Genomic DNA, 22,441 nt, shown 5'->3' with positions numbered 1-22,441 from the left:
GAAAAAATGACATATCAATTTGACTAATCTTTAAGAGCAGCCATTATAGTGAGTATTTTAATGAACTCAATGAACACTGTTGAGAAGTAGGACTTTTTATTATTGTTATTGAGGAACAATACAGAGACACAGAAAATAACAATAGATGCAATTTCCCATTATACTCTCTCTTACTCAATGGAATCGTTCATTATTGTTCTTTAGTTTTCTTTTTATACTCTGAAATTCTCTATATATATTTAGCTTTGGCAATATAGAATTGTAATTCATGCCGGTAAGGCAGTCTAAATTAGTTGTTGAGTCAATAGATAGAGAACCATTAAAGCGCTAGGATCCATTGTGAAGTCTCAATAGTCCACAGGTACAGTATTTCCTTATCAATACCTATATACAGCAGAACCAGAACACAGTTTAGGACCATATACACATGAACAAACTGACAGAGAAGCACTTGAACACTAACAATAGCTGCTTAAGATCCAACACAGATGCTGACTGGCTGACATGATGAGTGTGTGATTAAAAGAATATAGGGAGTTGAACAAATAAATAGAACGTCCATCTTTCGTGTGCATTAAGTTGGTTGCGTGTTTCAAACCTGAGATAAAGGCTAAAAGGGGAAGATGTCAAATCATGCTAGCTGTTAATCCGCAGGTAAACATCCAAGCGTGTTCCAGCCACAACAGCAGTCAGCATCTGTATCTGAGCTTAAGGCGTCAAGGGTCACGACTTTGACCATTGATACAGCACAGGTGGACACCTATGACAAGGTTAAGTGTAGTATTGAGGCTGTTTGATATGGAGAATACTGATGGTGCTCCTCAGCCTTGCTAATGTGTGTACGGCTGCTACTACAACACACAAACATCTCACAAAAGTCCAATAGTAAATTTACCCCGAGGGTTATGACTCATCATTAACAGCTTTGAACATAAAAACGAATACAACCGAAACGGCAACAAACGTGCAGACGGACTGTGTATGCATACGTGTTCCCGCGCACTCGTACACGCACAGCGTCACTTGCACACAAATGCATGTTTACACGCACACATACTAAGATACAACTTGTGTTCCTATAGAGAACGATAGGTTTATATTACCACACTTATGGGAGGGTTGCACAATAAATTAATACTAAATGAATTTGAGTCTCCATATAGGCAAATTACTCTCTCCCCCATCCGCGCACAACACATTCACACACATACACTCCCATGCAATAAAAGCAGCTTATGTGCCATGCTGCATTTTGGAATGAATCCGGCAGCACGGAGGCTGAGCATATTTTCATGTCGAAGCAGCAAGTTCTGGTGGTGGCTGACTTGGTGAGGGGTTGAGGGGAAGAGGTATCGGTGGACGATACTAGGATGTGGTTCTGCTAAAGCAAACCTGGACCACAGGCGAGCAACAAGCGCACACAAACACGCACCACAAGACGAGTACAATACTGTACATAGATATATGGACATGGTCAACTGGCAGGAGACTTGGGGTCAAAGGGGACACATTTTGCACTAAGGAGAGCACAGGGCAGCAGAGCCATGGCTAAGAGAGAAGGGGGGAGGAATGAGGAAGAAGAAGAAGAAGAAGAGCAATCCCTTCGGATGATTATGGCGGTGCTTGTCTTGTAGGAGATGGTGGTGGTCGTCGACTTGGGTGAGGATCGAACCATGACGTGAAGGAAGGAAGAAGAACGACACACAAGGGAGAAAAAGAAAGAAAAGAGATTAGTCACAGTGTTTGTACAAGTTAAATAAGGTTGCACACAATATACAATGGAATGTCAATGTTTCAACATTCAAAAGGTCATACAAAAGACTCTATAATTATTACCCTATTAATGTCACACAGAAATCAACATGCAAATGAAATATGACGACCAGAAAAAAGGCAAGTTATTGCGGCACAGAGGCAACCTAAGGTACTTTATTAGTCACATGGACAATGTACAGCAAAGCCTGTTCATCGAGGATACCTGAAATACATATTTGAAGCCAAAATAACATGCACAGTTTATTATTTTTGAAATGAGGTCAACCTTCCAAAAAATTATTGACAAGAATATGATCTATATTTCCCCACTAGTCTATGGTATACTGGTTAGTATTATGTTAGTGGAATATGAGTTAAGCAGCAAAATCCAGCCGTTTTTATCCATCTCAGGGGGCGGCCATTTTGCCACTTGCTGTTGACTGAAGATGACATCAATGTTGCTCAGGGAACGACCAATCACAGCTCACCTGTTTTCTGAAGCTGAGCTATGATTGGTTGTTAGAGATGGATAAAAACGGATGGATTTTGCTGCTAAATTCCACAAATGTAATATTAATCAAAATGTCATGTTTAGACTAGTGAGGTCAAATACAACATTATTGTCAAGAAAGGGTTTGCTTTTTAGACACAGGTATGTATGACGTATAAAATCATAAATATAGTTTCATTTTATATTTGTATTCTTTATATTGTGTGAGAAGCTTTAGTGTAATTTATTAAACTGTATGTTGTATTGGTATGGTTTGGATCTTGCATCATACATGGCAACGCTTGTTTTTGTTGTTTAAGAATGATGTGATAAGACGGCATTCTTGATTGGCTAGCCTATTACATCTTGCGACGTTGCAAACATCATTTACTTGCAAATGGCATTCATGAAAACTATGACATGACGGCTCACTGCCGTTCAGCCGTGTGGTGGTTCTCAGTGGTTAACTTCATACTACTTCATACTACTCTTGCATAGAAATTTACAACGTATAAAATGGCTATTTAAAACATTTGCGTTGACTTAATTCAAGTTTTATAATGCCAACAAATTGACTTGGAAACAAGTCATTCTATGGTGGAAAAAACTGTTTTGAAATATAATGGTTAGCCAGCATGCTGGAACAATTAAAGCTTTAAGAAAATAAATGCTCTGTGGAATTTCCCTTGTTTTTGATTTACAGTCGCACTTATGCACAAAATGTTTTACTGGAAAGCCTGTTTATGAGAGCAAGTAAATTCTTGTAAAGATAAAGGGATGGATCAAACTTTTTTTTAACTTGGTTTTGTGTCTCTGTGCTGAATTAATTTAATTATTTGCAAAGCTGATGCCATATCAACATGTATTGGTCATCCACCCATTTGACAAAAAATGAAATAAAATTTGTGTTGCAATGTATTCCATACAGAATATATATAACATAATATAAATATTCTAAATCTTAAATGACAGCCACTGTATCACTTCTAGAGGTTAGATTAGTTACATAAAGCCCTAATCCAGTCAAATCCAAAGCATCATGTTTAATTCTTATCATTTCATTCTTACCATTGCAGCAGGAGAATCATGTCTGTCTGTCAGCCATGTGCATTACCAAATATAAGTTTTCTTTGCCCAGTAGAGCGCCGAGCTAAGCGTAAAACAAACATCACATGGATTCTTGTACTCACCTGGGAATGCTTGGGGGGGCCCTATTTGGGCGGCTCGGAGCCTGGGGGCTCTCGGCACTGTTATTGAAGGGCCCCAGGGGACCCGGGCGGTTTGGTGGTGGTGGGGCTCCTCGAGGTGCTGGGCGCTGGCCTGCAGACATCCTCCTCGGGGCAGTGGGGCTTGGAGGAGGTGACCTGCAATGTAGGAGGTTTACAATGTTTTTATTTTTTTATTTTTTATCAATGACATTACAATGAAGTACCTGCGACCACCGCATGTTCCCTCAACCCAAGAATTGTCAACAGGGGGTGGCAGAGGAACCGTAATGGTGGTGGTTGAGATATCCCCAATGATAGCCAAGGCCTCTTTTAGAGCCTGGTGGGTCCTCAGCACCTCATCCCGCCTCTGGGCTTGCTCCTGGGACTCATCCATCAGGGCGTTCTGGTCACCTGCAGAGTACAGCTGGGCCAGCATCTCTGCATTGATGAACTCCTTCACCTAGTGGCAGAGAGAGAAAGTGCAGATTGAGCATTAGGATGCAGAATAAACATACATAGGAAGTGAGCCACTTGCTTACATTATTAATCATGAGATGCATGATAGCCTTAGGCATGAGATCCCGGATGCACTTGTTAACAATGGCCATGTAGGAGTCAACCAGGTTACGGATAGTTTCCACTTTTCGCTCTAACTGCGGGTCCATGGAGAAGTTATCCGAGGTGGTAGTGGAGGACTCACTTTCAACCTTTGAGAATTCCAGAGGGAAAAAAAAAATACATTTAATTTTAACTCATTCACTGCCATTGACGGCTATCGATGTCAAAAATTAATTTTAACTATTTGTATTATTATCATTTTTTTCCCCCCAATTTTGTTAATAAGTATGAAAACCTAGACATTTTTTCATTGTACATTTAGAACAGATATAAAATTTGTGATTAATCGTGAGTTAACTAGTGAAGTCATGCAATTAATTAGGATTTAAAAATGTAATCGCCTGACGCCCCTCATTTTTGTAATCCCCCCCTCCTAAATAAATAGATTAAAAAAAGAAAAGATTATTATAAATTAGGGGCGTCAGGCGTTTAAATGTTTTAATCCTAATTAGTCGCATGACTTCACTAGTTAACTCGCGATTAATCACAAATTATCTGTTCTAAATGTACAACAAAAAAATTATAAGTTTTCATACTCTTGTTAACAAAAGTGGAAAAACATGTTAAACTAATAGAAATACTGTAGTTCAAATGAATTTTTGACGTCTATAGCCGTCAATGGCAGTGAATGAGTTAAAAGTGTTATCAATACAAATGGCTAAACAAAACATATACACGCCAGTAAATTCGCACAAAGCGCAGCAAAGGTTAATGCAGATTGCAGCACTTTTTCAGTCATAACAATCACTAAACAAAAGTGTTCTAACCGTGGTGGTCTTCTCAGGGTAGACCCCGGCACGTAGCAGAGAAGACTTCCAGCTGTCCACATCATCCTGAGAGTCACAAGCCAGTTCCAGAGTGCGATTGTCCTTATACACATTCCTGCATACCACAGCACAACGTGCATAAAACAAGTCAATTGTTTCGAAAAACACAGATGAGTAGAAGATTCATACATCTTTCAAAAAAATATATATACTAAAACGATTTATATCAAAACAGTGTTTGCCATTATAAAATAAGTTTGTAAAAAATAAATAAATAAATAAATAAACAGCTTTAAGTATTGCCAGTGAATTGAATGGAGTTGTTTCCGTGTGTATTAGTTTGTTGGCCGGACTACATAACTGATAATCCAAAACATATTTCAAATGCTGCACGATATAATTGCCATGTGTTCTATAAAACTACAAATTGATATTCATTTTATAAAGCACTGGTGGCTGACCTTGACTCTGTATTAAAAATACAGAATATGTGCTTGCTGGACATGAAACTCTTCTCAACATCACGCACTTTCAGGTTGTCCAGAGGGAGCATGTACTTTTTCTCTTTCTCCTGTGAACAAGAGCAACGCCATTTGTTATTGTCTCGTTGTGGATTGCGCAATGATAATTTGTGCACACAGTCCTGGCAATCGTTGGCAAGTAGGAGGCAACATTTGGTTTTAAGGAAAGGCGAGAGAGGGGGTGAGTCGAAAGAGAAGGGGTGACAGGAGGGAGGAGGAATGGGGGAGAAATGAGAGTGGGAGGTAAAAGTGGGAGTAAGAGGGGGAAGAAAGAAATGGAGAGAAAAAGAGAGGGAACGAGAGCACATGTGGAAGTCATTATAGAGCGGGTTCAGGACGCAGTCGTCCTTCACGGTGCGTTATACAAAAAGGAGAGCTGGTAGCTCCAGGCTGGAGAAAACTCTGGTGGTCAAGTCAGAGGAAATGCAGATGTCTAAAAGCACTGGAGCTCCACATAATGCACTGCTCAAACACAATGTTGATCTTTTAAGGTGCAAGGCTCAGGCGTGGTGATCGAAAAACAAGTGAGCTCGTGACAGAGCCTTTGGGCCAAACGATTCTCTTCATCATTTTCATACTTCATCCTCACCTCTTGTCTTTGATTGGATTATTTGTCTTTTTTACTTTTATCCCCCCCACGCCACTCAGTAGTTTCTCAATATTTTTTCTTTCCATTCCAGAGGGGCCCACTTCCTGCCTGATTTTTTTTGGGAAGAAGGCGGGAGAGAGCGCGAGATTAAATGACAGCCTGGCGTTAAAATTCAACATCTGTTAGTGCTTAGCAGCGCTCGGAGAACCAGAGGAGGAGGAGTATGTTTGAAGTTAAGACGGCGGGCGAAAGAGGGAAGACTGAGTCGGAGAACAAACACCAAAGTCGATTTGGAGATTTGCTGATGGTCCGACAAGTAAAGGTAAATTGTCGCATGTTTGAATTCAAATGAAAGAAGAGAACCGCAGAATGCTGAAACTCGGCGGACTCATTCTGGGTTGTCTTCCCAAAGGGGTCAGGACACTCCATATATGGTCACATAGGTCCCCTCCCTCTTCCTCTTGCTTCCTCTCCCTTTCTCACTCACCCCCCCATCTCCCTCTTTTTTGAAACATCCCCTCCCTGAACGTGCAGCCAGTCTGCCCCAGTCGTCTGGGCGAATATGCCACGTCAGGACTGGATACTCTTCATGGCCGGCATGACCGAAACCAACCGTGAGGGGACCCAAGGTGCAAACTGCTACTGAAAAAATAAACACACCAAGAGCTGTGCACCTAAAAGCTGGGGAGGCGACAACTCTGACGAGCCAATTGCACTTTTAAGAGCTTTCGGTTGATGGGATCCTCGGTGCCAACATGGGAGGGCACAGACGACACTTCAGAGCAGCGAGCAGCTGGAATGGCAGAAAACAGCAAAAGGCCTGACACTTCATTCCGGTTCCGTCCACCCAGTGTTCAGACTACCTGTTCATTGTCATACTGGTGTACAGTAGTCTGCACATTGGTTAGACTGGGCATGGACCTTCTTCTGTCAGTCTGTCTTTCCGTGCGTGTCTCCAAGCTTTCCAACCTATTTGTTTTGTGGCTCTGTTTTCCTTGCTGTATCCGAATTCATGTATACTTTGACGTAAGTGATTTAGAACTCGCGTGTCCTTTTTCATTTATTTTTGGGGAATAAACAGTAATCTGTTAACTCTTTAAGGAAATTACCAATGGTAGAAGTCTGACTATTGAGTGATAACAGTAAAATGTTGATATCATCAAAAAAAATTAGCAGACATGAAAGAGTCCATGTGCAGGCTGCTAGCCTAGCACGTTGCGGAAGATGTGCTGCACAGGAGGGGGAGGAGCGGAGGTGCCTGCAAAGCATCAAACACTCGCCAAAGGAGAGCGGGACAATCAATCAAGTGCAGTTTAAAAAATACAGTCAGACTCAGACAAAATCATTTCAGTGGGTGGCCAAAATGGACTTGGGCCACTTAACGTAAATGGAGGTGGATTTCTCTGCTGTCGCTTGGCATAGAAGCCTACTAAAGAGAATGTTGAGAGAGTTGAGAGTTTTTATCAAGTTTTAATGAATACTTTGCTCATTTAAAATGGAATCTTTTTTCGCGACAGAACTGTTAGAGGCTAATGTCTCGGGTTAAAAACTCTCCATTTTCCCAACAGGAACGCAAGCCGTTCCAATGCCAACCGCACCGAGGGGATCGCAGCACTCAGTGTATGCACGTGCATGTGTATGTGACTGTAGAAAGTTCACAGAGTGTAAAACGGAAATATACAAGGCCGCACTGGTGAAGTCTATAATTTCCTGCATTGCCACACTAAGGTATCAAATGACAATCTGAACCCCCAATGCCGTGCGGCCTGTGTGCAGTCTGACAGTGAGTGCTGTTCATATATTTTGGGTGTCTGAGAGTGAACATGTGGTTGAGCTTGGGAAGCGTCCAAATTTGCAAAGATGAAACAAATGCCTGAATTCCCAGGAGAAAGAACTGTGCAGAGAAGAAAGAAATGACGGAACGTAAAAGAAAGCATGTCATAATTCCACATGTGTGAGCATTTTCAAATGATTTACAATCAACGACACTTTCAGACAGGCTGTGGTTGATTTAATATAGTGCCAATAAACATCTGTATTCTCATTTCTTTGTAAAGTAATGAATGTGAATCTTTAGCTCTGCATCACAAGCCGAAGAGGTTGCGGTGTGTCCGCCTATCTACACTTGCTGTGCAGAATATCCTCCAACCTGTACAGCAGGCACAGACAGGCAGATAGGCAACAGCCAGCCAACCACGCCAGCGACCACATCTGCACCAGCATCTGGCTTCAGTCATTGCAGCTATTTCTATTGATCAGATGTAAATAATTAAATGCGCTTTTTACCTCATATGTGAGTCATTTTCTTGTCTCAATTAGCCTGTTCTATACCGTATGGTTTGAAAATAAAATAAAATGAGTTGATCATTAGTTTATGGAATGTTTACATTATTGTGGAATGGAGCAAACATTTAAATTTGTTTACAGAACAGCTGATTTGATCATCATTGTGTCCGCCTCAGATTGTTGTCGTGGCAACAAAATGTTGCGCTTGCCAAGTAAATGTCCTTCCACTGTTTGACCTCCATCTCCTTTGTTTTGAGTTCTTTTTTCTTTTTTTTTTTCTTTTTTTCTTTTTTCTTTTCTAATAAAGAGCTCAGTATTGTTCATTCGGAAATGTCATCATCATTGCTCTTTTTTTAATTTATTTATGTATTTATTTATTTATTTATTTATTTTTTGAGTTCTGATGATAGCGGCTGCGTGTATGCAGTGATATTCACATCATGTCGTGGTGTGTTCGTATTGGTTGATCCACTGTAAGAGACTTTTGTTTTATTGTTTGTTTTTGTTTTTTCTTCCTGAAATGATGCTTTTGGAGATGGTAGGTTTCTGCCAGACGCCAACATTGTTGACTGACATTAGTGGGGTTACCATCCAAATGTTTTTAATTTTTTCAAATTAATTTAGCGACAATGCGCAAATCAAACATCATGCCCATTTCCATTTGTTATTATTTTGTGAAATATTGAGAGAAGATGAGACTGTTATGAATCCCAGAAATAATTCAACGTCTTCAATGTCTTGACAACAATATGTACTTGTGATGTAATATCCGGTCAAAACATGTCATCATTTATTCGCAAAACCTGTTTTTATAGCCAACATTTGCATTTTCCTTTTTATTCCTTTTGAAAAATCCACCCACTCCAAGTGTAAAAACTTTTTGGCGAATTGTAGTTTCTTTTTTCTTTTTTAGAATTTCTGCCGCATCCATTCAGGTTTATTTTCGGAATTCTTGACAATTTGAATACAAACAGGTGGCATATGGGCAATTTAAAGTCTTCAATGAACCTAACATATACCTTTTAAGAATGTGAGAGGTGAGATTTGAACCCCGGCTTTCTAACTTTGATGCAAAAGTGCTAGTAATGACTTGTCCACCGTACTACCTCACACTGAGATCTTTTATGAAACCTTCACGCCTTTCCTACTGTGAAACATACGACCATCATTTTATAGCTATGGCTGTTTTTTCTTCTTCCCAACATTCCTCATAACTTTCATCTGAGATGGCCAAAATCCTACCTTCATTTTCCACGTTTGATCAAATATGTCGTAGGTACAACTCACCTCGTCGTCCTTGAACCAGGAGAGGCTCTCAGCAGTAAGCACAAACCAGTACTCTTTGGCTCCTCCCTTCATGATGCTGATGTTGTTTATGGTCAGCCAGCCTTTGCGGATGACCTGAGGAGGCCAATAAGGTCAAAACTTGTAAAAATACATCATATAAATATCGGCAATGAAAAGCTAGAGGACAAGAAAAGGGGTGGACACAAGATATAATAATTTGCTTGGAATTGCGATGAAATGTGTGCAGTGGCAAGGGTTAGCCGTGTCATGGTGTGTCATTCAAGGAAGTGTGTCCGCCACAAGAAAAAGCCGTGTTAGCTCATTATTAAGTGACCATTGTGTTAAGTGCTTCAGGCAAACAATAAGACAAGACGTGTGTGTGCATTGTGTTAGTTGAAGTAACCCCACCAGCCCTGCATAAACACGCCAAGTGATTATTATGTCAGATTACTGTCAGTCTTGCACCACCCCACTAAAACACACTAAGGAGGTTACTCAAATTATTTCGAAGCTGCTGCTGTCATTGGCACAAATGAAAAAGCTGCAGCAAGATGGAAATATAACTTTGGAAGCAGGCCCTATTATAGCTGCAAAAAAGGTGTATTTCCTTGTACTTAAAATGATTGTAGGTGTTCCAATACCTATGTCCATGTATGTATGTACTAGATAAGATATTTTAATCAGCCGAATTCTGGGGCCTTGGTGGGTGAAGGTGTTAGACAGCAAGCGATTGTTTGATAATGTCTTACAATCAGGCCTGATGCAGGAGGAGAGGAGGCCTGCAACAAGGAGGAATGTGGTGTTTTTAGAACAGAATAGAACAGAATAGAACAGAATAGAACAGAATAGAATAGAATAGAATAGAATAGAATAGAATAGAATAGAATAGAATAGAATAGGACTTTATTAGTCCTGCAATGGGGAACTTCATGTCGTCAATTTGTATACTCTCACAAACTTGAAGTTAACTTGAAACAGATTGAAACTGTCGGTAGACATTTTGTGAGTCTTGCAGAGGTTAGGTCAAGTTCCTGTGAAGGCAACAGTGGCAGAGAGCACCATACTTTGGGCAGATGCGTTATTGCAGGCACAAATGAGATTGCAAACCAGAACCCACAATGAGTAATACTCACCCACAGACACCCATAAGAGGGCAGCTGACATTCTCACTAAGGGATGGGGATGAAATGCAAAGTGGTACCTTGATGACACAGGAGGGGTTCAAACAAAGGGAAAGGTCTCAACAACAACATTGATGTGATGGCGGTGGCAAAAAGCAAATCCAGTGTGATCATAAGGCCAAATAAAATATACACAGCTGCCCGGTGCCCAGTTACAAATATAATGCAGTAAAGGGAAAAAACAACAACAACAGACACATCTAAAAATAAAAGCACATATGTTGTGCAAAATGCAATAGATGAACTTCAATGGAAGACTATATTTGATATCTCGTCCATGTGTGCACAATATGTGGGACAAATCCCTCACCTGATTTGTTGCTGAACTCTGACTCTTGTTCGTCTGACTGCTTCTTTGCTGCGCACTGCGGAGTAAAAGGGGGTGGGGGTGAAAATCAATAGAGAATTGGAAAGTTTTTCATTGTCTAAGGGTGACGTAAAGCTACACAATGTAAGTATATACTTTGCAAAGCCGATGAAGTCCTCATGGTTAGTGTTGATGTAAGAGAGCTGAATGTCTATCACCAGCAGAACCTGAAACAATAAACATCAATTCAAATGGACAGGTTAGACTTTTTCCGAGGATTCGTGAGATCAATATTTTGGACAATGTGCTTTGTTAATGTTGTTACATAACAAAGCTTGTTGGGTAGCAGACTAAAGGCTAACTGGGTGGTACATTCCCACAAATAGTTTTGTCCCTCAACCACTATATAAATTAGAAAAACATTTCTAAACCTGAAAACAACAAACAGCAAGTAAAATAGACACGTTTAACTTTTATTAGTGAGAAATAATGATTTTATTTTTTTTTTTTTTTACAATCTGTTATCTTATTGTTAAATAACAAAACTAGTAAGGTTAGCAAGAAAGGCTAACTTCTCAAAACTACTTTTTTCCCCCCGACTTCTGTATGTATGTATTAGAAAATAAACATTTATAAACCTGAAACAATAAACAGCAATTAAAATAGACAAATTTTATTTTTCTTCTGAGGAAAAGTGAGATATATATTTTATATATATATATATATATATATATATTGCTCTTACATAATAAAGCTAGTTAGGTTAACAAGCTAAGTACAGAGTGGGACAAAAAAATTTTTAATTACAAAGTACAACATTTTGGATTAAATGATCAATAAAATTGTTCAAACAGCCAAGGTAAAAAACTTCTAAAAAAATCTAAAAGCTTATTTCCAAACATGCAAAAATGCTACTTTGAATATAACAGTATCAAAATGAATACATTACACATTTGTGCACATAACTAATATTATACCAATCAATACACTACTGTGAGAATGTGCTGTATGATGACACAGAACAAATCAAGTACTGTATGTTACCTGTTCCTTGGCCCGACTTTCTCGGTCTCGGATATGAGAAGTCACAATTCGCTCTGTTTCTTCACGCAGCCTTGGGAAACATTCCAGCTGTAAACACACCACACACAGCATATCATCACTTCCACATAATGCCCGGCTGATAAAGAACTGTAAAATCCATACGGGAAACATTACAGTTTTAATGTTATTGTAAAAAACAAAACGAAAAAAACTTTCAGACCTTTTTGAATTGTTCTCACTGCATTTTGTCAAGCCTTTGCAGAGTATAAAACTGTATGAATCACCTTGTTGGAACACTGGCGTACAGTGTTGATGAGTTCCTGGATGACCATGTCCACGCACTTGACACAGGGCTCCTTTAACTTGATGATCTGTTTCTTCACAATTGCTTCAAACGCCATGTCTGGAGTGAACAGGCCCGTCCTGCCACCCAGACAGAGAAAAAAGATAGAATGCCGATGAAAGTTGTTCTACTACTCAATATTATTGTCTTTTATCAAATGTATAGCTATCTACTGCATTTAGTGCATGTTTTGATGTATTTAAGATGTCCACAATAGTGGTACGTAAAAACCTTCAATGCTGTCAACATGTCAACTGCTTTTATTTTTTTTGTAGAATGAAAAAAAATACAGTATCATATACTCGGTGAAAGTGAAGGTAAATTCCAACGACTTGCTAATTTAGCCCAAAGGTCCTAAAAAATACAGCAGGTATATTTTACGATAGTTTGGTTCAAACAATATATAGATTATTACTCAAATGTTTTAAAACTGCTGTTGCTGTTGTTTGAAAGAATTTCTGGATAAATGAAACATATCATTTAAAGATGCGGGTGCTGTAAAAAGAACAACAGTGACAAAGCAAAAGAAAAGAGAAAATAAAGGCTTCTCCCATGAAAAACATATTTTTAGATATCTGGCTTGCCGTTAAATTTGCTTCTATTTTTTTTAATCCCCACTTGGGATGGCTTTTTGTGTGTAGTCAAGTGTTGCAGCTTCAACAGTTACATCAAATATTTGAGTATCTGACTAGAAACCCGAATTAGCATTATGTAAGGCCATATTGTAGCCTACTTGATTAGTGCAATAAGCGATAAAAGGAAAAGACACCCACCTGATACCGTGAATGTTCTTGATGGCATAACTGATCTCACGACGCATCTCCTTCTCATCACACTCCATCTGAAAAAAACCAGAGAAAATTAGGGCTTTTAGTGAAGTAGCGAGTGCAGTGTGTGACTACCATTGTAATGACTTAATAGAGAGCTCAGACAATATGGCGGGGCCATGTGCACAAAGAAGAAGAAGGCAAATTATTTAAAGAATATGCTCAGCCTGACGTTCAGTAAATTGCACAAGCAACCTTGTAGGAGTTATATTACACAATCATTTTCAAATAGAAAAATCTGAAGGCCTTCTGAAAAAAAAAAAGAAGGTCCCATTGCAAGGCGATAGAATCGATAGAAAGATTACCTTGACCAGTTCAAATGGGAAACGCTCATGGAAGATGCGGTTGATTTTGGCTCCACCTGACAATTCCACTGTGTCCACTTGGTCACCTGAACCCTCGATCCTCTTCTCAAAGTCCACAGAGAACTGCTGCACCATCCTGAAAAATATATGCATCATGAGCAGCTGCAGTAAATACATAATATATATATTTTTTAAATTGCCAATTAATATGACGTGTGATGTTATTTTACGGGTGAAACTGGGGTGGGGGGGGGGTGCTATTATACTGACTGCAACAGCTGCTTGGTTTTGCGGGACGGGTCATCTGGTCGGTATCCTCGGTATTCCTCGGCCTCCTTGTCCAGAGCCAACAGCTGGGACTGAAGCTTACTGCGAAAGGCTGGCAGAGTGTCTCGGATGTGGTTGGTCAGTTGCTATGGGAACACAATTTCAATAATTTGCTAAATACTTCAACCAAAAACAAAAAAAAGTCTGCCTTTCCAAATATAATAACGCTCAATTGTAAATGGCAAAATCAAGAAGGTATACATTTTTATGCAATGTTTATGATTGCACGTAGAAGAAATGTTATGCAATATTTTGGTTTCCCTAAATTAACAAGTGTTGTTTGTATAGACATTGTCTCTCATCTCTCACAATGATGTGTCATATAATGGAAGTGGGGGGGGGGGGGTGATCTAGGCCACTGTCTCATTAATTATGCAAAGTGCACTGCGAGTAAATCTATAATCACCTCATTGAGCACTTTCTGCAGGCGTGGGGTGCCCATTTTGTCCCCTATGTGCCGGTACGCCGGATGAGAGAAGAAGAACTTTCTCTCAGCCTCCAGAGCTGCTTTGATATCTTTCTTCCCATCGATGTCCTTCTGACTGCGGTTCACCACACCAATGTAGCCTGAAAACAAACACAGAGGGACACAAATTGACCAAAATAATGACTGATCCTGGGGGAGTGAGAGAGAAGGGGGGGAGAAAAAAAAGGAAAGCAGGCTTGAGTTGTGTGACGGACGCTGCCGGCTAGTCTGCCAACAAACCTCTTCTCAGTGGCAGCAGCTTGTTCTCCAGCACGTCACGGGCATCTGTGCCCTCGTCCATCAAATCCAGTTTGGTGATCACGCCGATAGTTCTCAGACCTACGGGACAGAGGTGGCCACGTTGCAGTCACATGCTCCATGTCATCAAGTACACTACTTCATGTGAATATGTAAAGCACAGTAGAAGCAAGGTTATTATAGTTAATGAAAAGTAACACGGGAAAAAATACAACCAAAATTATATAAATAATTAATAAATAAAATAAAAATAAAATAAATATAACTAAAATTGACAAAAAATATTAACGAAATAAAATACAATTTAAAAAAGCTTTAAAAAGCAAAGAACAACTGAAACTACAAATAGACTAACTAAAATTAACTGTAATTATACCAAAACAGACCTTCATTTTCAGCTTTGTCAAATAATCTCACGCATTAGCTTTTATATTTATGTTGGTATTGCTGTACGCCTGTACAGAAAAATGAAGGTAAAAAAGTCAGATAAGAACTGTAGTTTACGTTATTACACAATGCTTAGTGACCTTTTTTTTTTCATCTTGCACTTGACATATACTCCATATTATATTAAAATTAAAACTAAAACTAAAACTAATCCCAAAACTAAAAAAAGACTTAACTAAAATGAAGCCTTTTCAACAAAATAAAACTAATAAAAACGTTTTCTGCATTTGACCCATCCCCTAAAGGAGCGGTGAGCAGCAGCAGGGGCCAGGTTTGGGAATCATTTGGTGATCTAACCGCCCAATTCCAACACATACTGCTGAGTGTCAAGCAGGGAGGCAAATTGGTCCCATTTTTTTTTGTTGTCTTTGGTACAACCCAGCCAAGGATTGAACCCAAAACCTCCGACCTCGGCTTCCTCTCCCATTCTGGCAAAATGTTTCTTAAGTGACTTGAAAGCTCCAAATTGCCCAAAGGTGTGAAAGTGAGTGTGAAGAGCTGTTTGTTGACTTTGATTGCATTTTTATGTATGGGAAGTGCTATATAAATAACGTTTGATTGACTGACAGACTTATTGATAATGGACTGCATATTCATATAATTTTCAAAACTACAATAACTTTTTCATTTCATCCTGCCTTTTCTCTTCCCCTCCTCGCATAATCCCCCTCGTTCTTCCTTGAAATTAATTGGGGTCAGGGGCTAATGTGAACTATAATCATTCTCATGCACAGCATCTTAGCTTAATATTAATTATATGATTTATTATGACAGACTGAGAAATTCCAGATAAAAAATGTTTTTGTGTGACTATATTCATGGAAGCACATTCTGAATTTGACTCTCCTGCTAGTTTCCAGGCAGGCTGTCAGAATGTCAGTCCAGTTAGCATGTCTCCCTTGTCCCTCCTGTCCTCATTCAGCACAATGATTCATTCCTCCCGCCCTCATTGCTTCATCCGTGTCCTCCTCCTCTTCCCGTTTCCCTTCTAGTTCATTCTCCCGCACGTCCTCTCCTTATCCCCCTCTGCAGTCTGGAGGTCAAATTATCTTCATCATCCCCTCTGCAGTATTGCCTTTCCCTGTAAAGCCTGAGCAATCACTGCTGATAAATGTTGTGCCCAAATTTAGATTGGTCAAAATACTAATTGCTTTTCTGAAAGCATCTTGCTAAGGATAGCCTTATTTGATTAAATCTCTCTTTTTTGTTTTTTTTACATCCTTCCTAGTCGTCGCCCCTGCCTCACCTTGAGGATCAACTTCCTTGGCCAGTTTAAGGGCGTCCGAGTTGGCAAGGTCAGTGTTGGCGGGAGTGACGGCCAAGATCAGGCAGCTCTCCCTGGTGATGAACTGCATGATCATCTCCCGGATTTGCTGCTCGATGTCAACAGGTTGATCTCCAACCGGCACCTTGGTGATCCCCGGCAAGTCGATGAGAGTCAAGTTCAGCACTGTTCAGGAGGAAGAGCACCGTATGAGAACACTGCAGGGCTTTTGGGACCATTTTTGGACACACGAGTTATACTGTATGAACAGGGGTGTCAAACTCTTTAACTCAGGGGCCGGACCAGTATAAATGTGGCCTAATAAGATATATAACGATAGATCACAATCTTTTCAGATTTTTTGGTGCAAGTACATTCTGAAACTATTCCCATTTCGTATTATCTTATTGCAGAGTAATATGAAATGTCTTCACAAAAATTAATTCACAATTTTTCAGTGCATCCTTCAGTGAATAAAATCAGCAACAACAGTTAATTTTAATTTTAAAAATTGCAGTTTGCTTTCGACATTGGACCCCATGACGGGCCAGTTTTGGCCCACGGGATGTATGTTTGACACCCCTGTTCCATAGCATTTAACTTCATTAGGGTTGCAAGTGAGCTGGAGCTGATATGACTTGGACTTTGACACATTGTGAACATGCTGATGTCAAATTCCAAATCTCATAACTGTGCTATGACTGACAAATTTGTGATTCTTAATTTTTTTTTTATTCATCGAGACCTTATGGACAGTTCTGTGAGGCGAACTGTGTAGGGGCACATTGGGAATGAGCTAAATATTCCAATAGCCACACTCCAAAATCTTGCCGAAAGTCTGTTAAGAGACCAGGTGACCAGTTCACAATTAGGCATGGACAGGTTTGACGATTTATCATGATTCTAAAACATCAAGGTTTCAATATCCACTAATACTGGCTGTCACCGGTAATGAGCTTTTCGGAGGGGGGGGGGGATGTCTAAGAAGGGCACAATATCATTGGCTGCTTGCAAAATTGAATTTGAAGTTAAATTCCTCCAATCCCCTTTTTTTCCTCCTTCTTGGCGAGCAGTTACACGTGAAGGGGGAGGAGGGAGGATGCAATACGGAAGAAACACTGCAAACATGGATGCCGCTGTTGATTAATGTGCATTGCCTCAAACCCAAATTTGTTTGTTTGTTTAAACTTAACATGGTACATGCTTCTTCTGTACCAAATATTCTACATTTTGTTTACCGGCATATTCAATGGCGACAAAATGTTCTAATTTACACAAATATTTCCAAAAAAAAGGTCATTTTAAAGCTGTAATACCGTGATGCTGCAATATTTTCGCTCACTGTTATCATCCCATCCGAATCTAATACCTATTCACAATACAAACTAACATACTTAAATTATACAAATGTGTCCAGTTTAGATTGAACTAATAATAGCGCCTACTTATTCATATAAACATGCACTATGTATGAGTGTTGCAACTGAAAGTGATGGTAAGATTCAACAAAGCAACCTTCTTCTAAAAAGACAATTAGGAAATCAAGGGCTTAATTATTGGCTGGTATTCAAGTTTGATGATGGGTCTTCACAGTTCTAAAGCAAGATTTTTTTTTTTAATGACGAGGTACAATTACTGTCTGATTCATTCTGAATGGATTGTGACATCAACACAGATAGCACTAGATGTACCATTTAGTACAGCCTCTTAAGTGCACCCAATTAAAGACATACCAGCATAGAAACCTTGATGCATTCTTTTATCACCAGCCTTGACTGCAAATGACAAGGCTGCAAAACAAATCCTCTGCATGTGTAGTGTTTGAACAAGATATATTTAAAAAATAAAAAAAAGAAGAAAAACAAGAGCAAGACGAGCGTGACTCATTTGGATGCAACAGCGTCACTTAAGTTGAAAATGAAGGAATCGTGGTTTCGCACCATTTGGGGAATACACGCGTAAGTTGATGGGGACGGGAGAGATGCCTTTGTTGGCCCCGGTGATACGGTCCGTCTCAGCTTCAATCTCCTGGCGAACCTCATCGAAATCTGTGAACTTCTTCCCTTTACAGTGGAGAAATTCGGCCCATTCTGCGAAGATGAACAACACGCAACAGAGATTGCTGGCGACGGAGCGACATGTTAGAGGGAAAGAATGCCAGAGTGAGAGCAGGGAATAAAAAAAAACAGCACCATTTAAATGACAAAAAAAAAGGGGGGGGAGGCTACATTTGTCAATTTGTGAGTGTGCCAGCAGCATGTGTGGGCGGGTAAATAAATGTGCGGGAACCCACCTGCAGTAGCGCTGATAAGCTGCAGGACCAGGGGCCTGCGAGTGACGATGCCAGATCCACGGGGCAGGAAGTCCCTGTGGACAAACAACTCATCAAAATTCATCACTCAAGACAATCAACACTATAAACATCTTATACTAAACGACTGCTTTTTTCGGTATTTAGCGTTTAAGTAGATCAAACGCTGATTAGAATGGTGGCCATTACACAGCCTAGAATTTCCTGTAACACAATTGAACATGAAGCATTGGCACTTGATTTATAATGAAGAACCAACCATTTCTTGGGGCTTTAATGCATGTCAGTGCAAAAGATACAAGGACTGTTGCTCTTCTGCAAAACGTCAGTACTGAAAAATCACATTTTGTTGGCTGAATAACATACAGTAAGTCATTTTTCAGCCTTCGCAGATGATCATGACCTGCTAAAGTGAGAAACATACAGAAAAACACACACTTTTTTTTTTTAGCATGCTCAGCAGGACTGGCCAACGCCACAAGTAGGAGGATTTTGAAGAAAAGCAACACTTCTCATCCATTCAAGATTCAGATTGTGTTCTGCACAGATGGACTGTTGCTCGGCATCACAACCCAACCAGAACAAGACCAAATTTATCCATCTGGATGTGCACACCCTCTTCGACCTTCAGTACTGTATATAACCTATAGGTTTAGTTACACCAACAACAATCCATATATTTACTATATAATTTTGATCCGCTTCAGGGTCATGGGTAATCTGGATGCCTAACCAAGATGACTGTGTGGCATTGCAAAGGAAGACTGAAAAAAATGATGTGAAATTTTCTTGACAATAATATGTTCTATGCAGCCCCCACTAATCAATAAACACGGTATTCTGATTAATACTGAGTTTGGGGAATATGAATGAAGCAGCAAAATCCACCCATTTTTATCCATCTCAGGGGGCGGCCATTTTGACACTTGCTGTCGACTGAAAATGACATCACAGTTTCTCACGGCTCAGGTAGCGACCGATCACTTCTCACTTATTTGGTATCATTTTCAGTCGACAGCAAATAGCAAAATGGCCGCCCCCTGAGAGGAATAAAAACATATGAATTTTGCTGTAGATTTTGCAACAGCAATCAGAATACCGTGTTTATACGAGTGGGGGCACATACAACATATTATTGTAAAGAACAAGTTTTACTTGACTTCCCTTTTAAGAGAAATTAGTTCCATGCCACTAGCAATCCAACGCTTTACTATAGTATCACTTACAAACAAAATGGCTGATAAACACACACACATTTACACTGACAAGCCACAACATTATGATCATTTGCAAAGTCTAATTATATCCAATACAAGAAATGGAATGAAAACATTTGCCTTATAGTACAAATAAGAGCGAGCTTACTTTTGATTGACCCAGTGAGAGATATTAATTTAACAACATTGTGGTTGTAGTATTACACCGCATGGTCATACTAATAGATGGTTACTCATAATTTCCCACACATCAAGACAATTACTGACTAGCATTTGCTTTAAATCCAGCTATTTTCATAGTTTGTTCTTTTCCAAATACCAAGGCTGAAATAATGATTATTAGTGAATGTGTGGGTGGATTATGCACCCATGCATGTAGAATATAATGCCAGAAAATGCCAGGCGTCATCTTTTCAAAGATGATCTATAATGAGCGCAAGCGCCTGGCCGAGATCCCCAAGGTGCCGCTGCAACCTAAATCCAGCTTCGCTCTAGTAGTCACAAGATTGGGCTGTGTTGTGGTATGTGTGGTCACAATTTAAACCCGGAGGTCTCTAAACATGATGAGCTGACTATGGATGCTTTGAACTTTGAAGGCCACGGAGATTGGCCCCCATAGGCTTCTTATGTCACAAGGTTAAGGGATTATCATATTTGCTGCGGTCAACTTTACCTGCCCACGAAGTTCTCCAGCACGGAGCTTTTTCCTGCACTCTGGCCGCCCACCACAGCGATTTGCGGCAGGTCCAGGTTGCACGCCTGGCCGATGGAGCTGAACGCATCCTGCAGCTTGTTGACCATCGGGATCAGCTCCTCCATGCCACGGTTTCCCATGGTGCCTTTGGACGGAGGGATCAGCGATTGAGAGAAAGAGAGCGAGTGGGAGCTACAGAGAGGCAGACAGGGGGAGATGGAGAGAGAGAAAGAGAGAAATAGGAGGGGATGTGGCGTTGCTATATTAGTCCAGGATACCGCGGTGCTTATTGATGTAGTGAAGTCATCTAGCCACGCATTGCCCCGAGCCAAGAGAGAGTCGGACTATGGAAGAAGGGAGGACTGCGAGAAAGAGAGAGGAGAGAGGTGTAGAAAATACTCGAACAGACAGGGACAGACAATTGCGCAGTTGCTACCACCACCACCACCACCACCATCAACCCCCCCCCCCCCCTCTCTCTCTCTCTCTCCCTACACACACGCATCACGCCAGGCCTATCGATTCAAGGGCATTTGGTGGATGAAGCTCCATATCTTTACATTCAGGCGAAATGCATCACAATCGCCAACTGAAGCACCCTCATCTGCATGCACATCTCGCAAAACACTCGCACTGGCATCAAGGCGTTGAAGTGACCGCAGCGTGTCAGCCTACCTCGCCTCAGGACCTCCTCGGTAGTGTTGCGGTGGTCCTGGTCGCTGTCCAGTGCTGAAAGAACGCTCGGATCAGGCAGCAAAGACGCTGCGAGCCTGCACGATTATACAAGCACGCCACCTGCTATGGCGGCACTACGGCGGTTCGATGTGCGCTTCCTTCGCATTAATGCTGCTCTCCGGGCTGTGCTTCGGATGTCTGTCAGCGGGCTCTCATTCCGAGCACAAATTCACCGTTGACAGATTAATCATTTTACCCTTCTCGCTCCCTCTCTCTGGCTGAATTGAAGAGCGTCGCCTCTATGCAGCAAATCGACGCGGGGCTGAGCCAATGAGAAACGTCGAAAAGGGAGCGGAGGCGCCGGATGGCGGCACGTGATTGGCTGCGCAGGTGCAGGTTAGGCCTACCTGAGCCCGCCCCCTGTTTACATCCGTGCTACTGGCTTGGCTTGTGAGTCATGCGGCACGGCTGCGCAACACGGGACGTGCAAAAAGCCAAAGGATTTAATTGTGTGGCAGAAATATATACACGCATATAATTTATTGATTTATTTTCAAGATGTAGTATTTAAGACCTCTAATTGTGACACTGGTTTGCAATGACAGCAAAAATCTGATTGATTTCATTAGGCCTTTTTACAGCGGTCATAAAAATACATGCAAATGCAGTTTGCTAAAATAACACTAGGGGGCAGCGGCGACCTAAAGTTACTGTCGAATGTTTTGGCTGCAGGTTCAGCAATCACGTTTTGTATGGTGTAGGCCTACCGTGTACCGTGTTGAGAAAAGAAGTGGCAAAAAACAGCCTACTCGTACTTTATGCTAATGTAGAAATACTTGCGTACAAAATCCTGTGGAAACACTGATTCAAGTATTTAAACCAAAGAATTACTTCGGTACAGACTATGAAATGTACTTAAGTACAAAATAAAAAATGTAAAAACAAACCAAAAAACAAAAAAAGCTTAGTATATAGTAAAATAGTAATATATATATATATATATAGATAGTTTCTTATTTACAGTATTTAATTGTGATATGTTGGCAAAACGAGAACATCTGCACACAGAATAGTTTTCCCCTTTGATCAACTTTACTGCAAGCTAAATAGTGACATAAATAAGGTTTGTAGCCAACAACATTCAACAATTATCTTAACACATTGTGTACAATTACATGCCATCTAGTGGTGAACTAATACAATGCTCACGCATTTTGAAGCGTGCACACACTACGGTGCCTCAGAGAAGCCACA

The 22,441-nt window shown here is 40.4% G+C and overlaps 1 protein-coding gene across 3 annotated transcripts; it reads right to left on the bottom strand.

The window, feature by feature from the left end:
- Positions 1 to 79: 79 nt before the first annotated feature.
- dnm3b (dynamin 3b) lies at positions 80 to 21,499 on the bottom strand. 3 transcript variants are annotated; one of them, XM_086097876.1, is made up of 21 exons: positions 21,188 to 21,499; positions 20,492 to 20,874; positions 18,584 to 18,657; positions 18,231 to 18,380; positions 16,273 to 16,476; positions 14,562 to 14,660; positions 14,262 to 14,422; positions 13,799 to 13,941; positions 13,529 to 13,664; positions 13,170 to 13,237; positions 12,338 to 12,476; positions 12,054 to 12,140; positions 11,166 to 11,236; positions 11,013 to 11,067; positions 9,522 to 9,635; positions 5,300 to 5,409; positions 4,839 to 4,953; positions 3,993 to 4,160; positions 3,678 to 3,913; positions 3,436 to 3,609; positions 80 to 1,654 (listed from the first exon to the last, which is right to left on the bottom strand). In XM_086097876.1, exons 2-21 carry the CDS (start codon positions 20,650 to 20,652, stop codon positions 1,612 to 1,614), a joined length of 2,508 nt encoding a protein of 835 aa, XP_085954002.1. In that variant the 5' UTR covers positions 20,653 to 20,874; positions 21,188 to 21,499; the 3' UTR covers positions 80 to 1,611. The 3 variants fall into 3 exon arrangements, with proteins under 3 accessions (XP_085954002.1, XP_085954009.1, XP_085954018.1); XM_086097883.1 differs by having other exon boundaries at positions 20,492 to 20,704; XM_086097892.1 differs by having other exon boundaries at positions 20,492 to 20,657.
- Positions 21,500 to 22,441: the final 942 nt, after the last annotated feature.

The sequence above is a fragment of the Leptonotus elevatus genome, chromosome 1 (assembly GCF_054856555.1).
Source record: "Leptonotus elevatus isolate MCC_2025b chromosome 1, RoL_Lele_1.0, whole genome shotgun sequence".
In the NCBI taxonomy this organism is placed as follows: domain Eukaryota; kingdom Metazoa; phylum Chordata; class Actinopteri; order Syngnathiformes; family Syngnathidae; genus Leptonotus; species Leptonotus elevatus.
Note: the sequence above shows the minus strand (reverse complement) of the source record. Positions and strands in the feature narration are given on the sequence as shown.